This window comes from Condylura cristata, unplaced genomic scaffold, assembly GCF_000260355.1.
Source record: "Condylura cristata isolate star-nosed mole 26May11 unplaced genomic scaffold, ConCri1.0 scaffold00001, whole genome shotgun sequence".
In the NCBI taxonomy this organism is placed as follows: Eukaryota; Metazoa; Chordata; class Mammalia; order Eulipotyphla; family Talpidae; genus Condylura; species Condylura cristata.
In genome coordinates this window covers 89,747,412-89,749,475 of record NW_004567102.1, presented here as the reverse complement: position 1 = coordinate 89,749,475, position 2,064 = coordinate 89,747,412, and the positions used below count along the sequence as shown (strand labels likewise).

Here is a 2,064-nt window from a genome sequence, read left to right as displayed (position 1 = left end):
GGGCAGCCCAGGTGTGGGCATCCCGGGTGTAGGTATCCCCAGGTGCGGGCGGCCCAGGTGTGGGCAGCCCAGGTGTGGGCGGTTTAGGTGTGGGCAGCCCAGGTGCGGAGAGCAGTCACTGCCCTTGGTGCTCGCGGAGGCCCAGCAGTGACGGCCGTGTCTGCCGCCCGCAGCCTACCCCGACAGCTCGTCCGCGTGCTTGTCCATGCTCCAGCCCCACGACAGCTGGTCCAGCCTGGGGGTGCCCGCCCACTCCGGCGTGCTCCCCGTGAGTGCCGGCACCGGCCCGCCCATGGGCTCCAGGTAACTCCCGCCCGGCGTCCCGCGCGTCCTGTCACTGGCCTGTGTCCCGCCGCCTCCCCCGGCGGTTGGGCTTCCGTCGTGACGGGGGGCCCAGTGTGCCGGGCACCCCAGAGTCATGACGCGGCGAGGTCCTGCACCCTGTTCGGAGGACCTGGGCTCTCAGGGCGCCCTCAGCAGAAGAGGGGCTGGTGGGAGCCGGGCCCCGCCCTGGCTCGCCGTGGCCCGGCCGTCCGAGGGCGCTGGGCGGCGGCCCCTCCTCCGAGCTGGCTGGGTGCTGGCTGAGTCCGCGCAGGCCCCGGGCTGGGGCGGCCGCTGTGTCTGAGCTGCAGCTCCGGCAGCAGAGGCCACACCGGGCACCGCGTGGGCGCGGGGCGGTGGCCAGCTGACCGCCTCCGACTCGGCGGGTCTGGGGGTTCTGCAGAACGCCGTCCGGCCCTCCGTGGCAGCATCCCCGCGTTCTGCCGGACGCTCAGCTTCGTGGTGGCCGCCGATCGGTTTGTGTCAGTGGAGCTGACAGCGAGTCTCTCCGGCCTGGCCTCGCTGTCCACTGTGGAGATGGCCTTTGGCGCGCAGGACCCTGGCCTCTGGCCCGCGCGGGGCTGGGCGTCGGTGGAGCCTGACGTGTCTCTCTCCCTCCCGTCCAGCCAGTACCCCAGCCTGTGGTCTGTGAGCAACGGCGCCATCGCCCCGGGGGCCCAGACGCCAGGGATGCCCAACGGGCTGGGCGCCCCGTTCTTCCGAGGCTCCTCGGGCCACACTGTGCCCCTCGCCCACCCAGCCCCGGCGGCCTCCTCCGCGTCGCCCTTGTACGAAGCAGCGGCCCCGGCCGCAGACATCACCGACGGCCAGTACGACCCCGCGGCCCAGGCCCGCCTCATCGCGCCCTGGACGCCCGTGTCCCCCTCCTCCATGTGAGTCCAGGGTCTCAAAGGCCAGCGACTCCGGCTCCCGGCCTGGGCTGAGGGGATTGACCTGTTAAGTACCAAGTAGCAGCCTCGGGGTCCAAGGAGCGAGACTGGGCCTAGCGGCCTGGCCTCACTGAGAGGAGCCTGACCTCCGGTGCCCCCGCTCGTCTCTGCCCGGCCGGGGCTGCCCGTGGAGGCAGCTGGGGGGGCCCTGCCTCAGGCCTCGGTCGTGGTAACTCCCGGCCAGAGCCCGGCTGGGCCAGAAGCTTTCGTTTGCCCTCGTAGAGCTCACGGGCTGGTGGCGCCTCCGAACGCGTAGCCCCCACCTTTAGCGAGAGGAAGCACCCTGGTCCTCTCCCCTGTTGCTCTGAGCAGTGTGGCCCGCAGCAGGGGCCTCGTGTAGAGCGGGCGGTTGAGGACGGGGGGCCGGGTGTGGACAGGGGGCTCCAGTGGGGAGGGCCCGCGCGCCCGCGAGGGTGTGTCGGTGTGGAGACCGGTCACCAGCAGCCTCCGACCCTGTAACCTGTAACTTGATTTTTCCTCTTGACGAAGTAGCCAAAGACAATCAGCAGGAAGCGCTTTCTGCAGAATAAAGGCAACGTGCAGACTGGTGGCTCCTGGCATCATTCAGCCCTTCCCACCTCTGGGGCGACATTTCGCGGTTACTTGTAGCAGGTGGGAAGGCTTTGCCCCAGGGGGACACCCCCAGCTGTTACGGCACGAGTCTGCTACCTACCTAGTCGGGCGCAGAACTGCAATCGAAGCTTGTATTTGTGGGCCACAAGACACAAAAGATGTTAAAGGATTTCCAAGAGGGCAGGCAGCCAGTGCCGCGTGACAGAACGTGTCACCCGGC

General features: G+C 69.7%; 1 protein-coding gene across 1 annotated transcript in view; it reads left to right on the top strand.

Annotated features, from left to right (window-relative positions):
* The window catches only part of T (T, brachyury homolog (mouse)), a 10,564-nt gene extending 8,749 nt beyond the window's left edge, over positions 1-1,815 (top strand). Inside the window, exons 3-4 of the mRNA XM_012735240.1 lie at positions 159-303; positions 948-1,815. Coding sequence (XP_012590694.1) covers positions 159-303; positions 948-1,218 — 416 coding nt within the window. The 3' untranslated portion in view covers positions 1,219-1,815. The remainder of the gene's footprint in view (positions 1-158; positions 304-947) is intronic.
* The last annotated feature ends 249 nt before the right edge of the window (positions 1,816-2,064 follow it).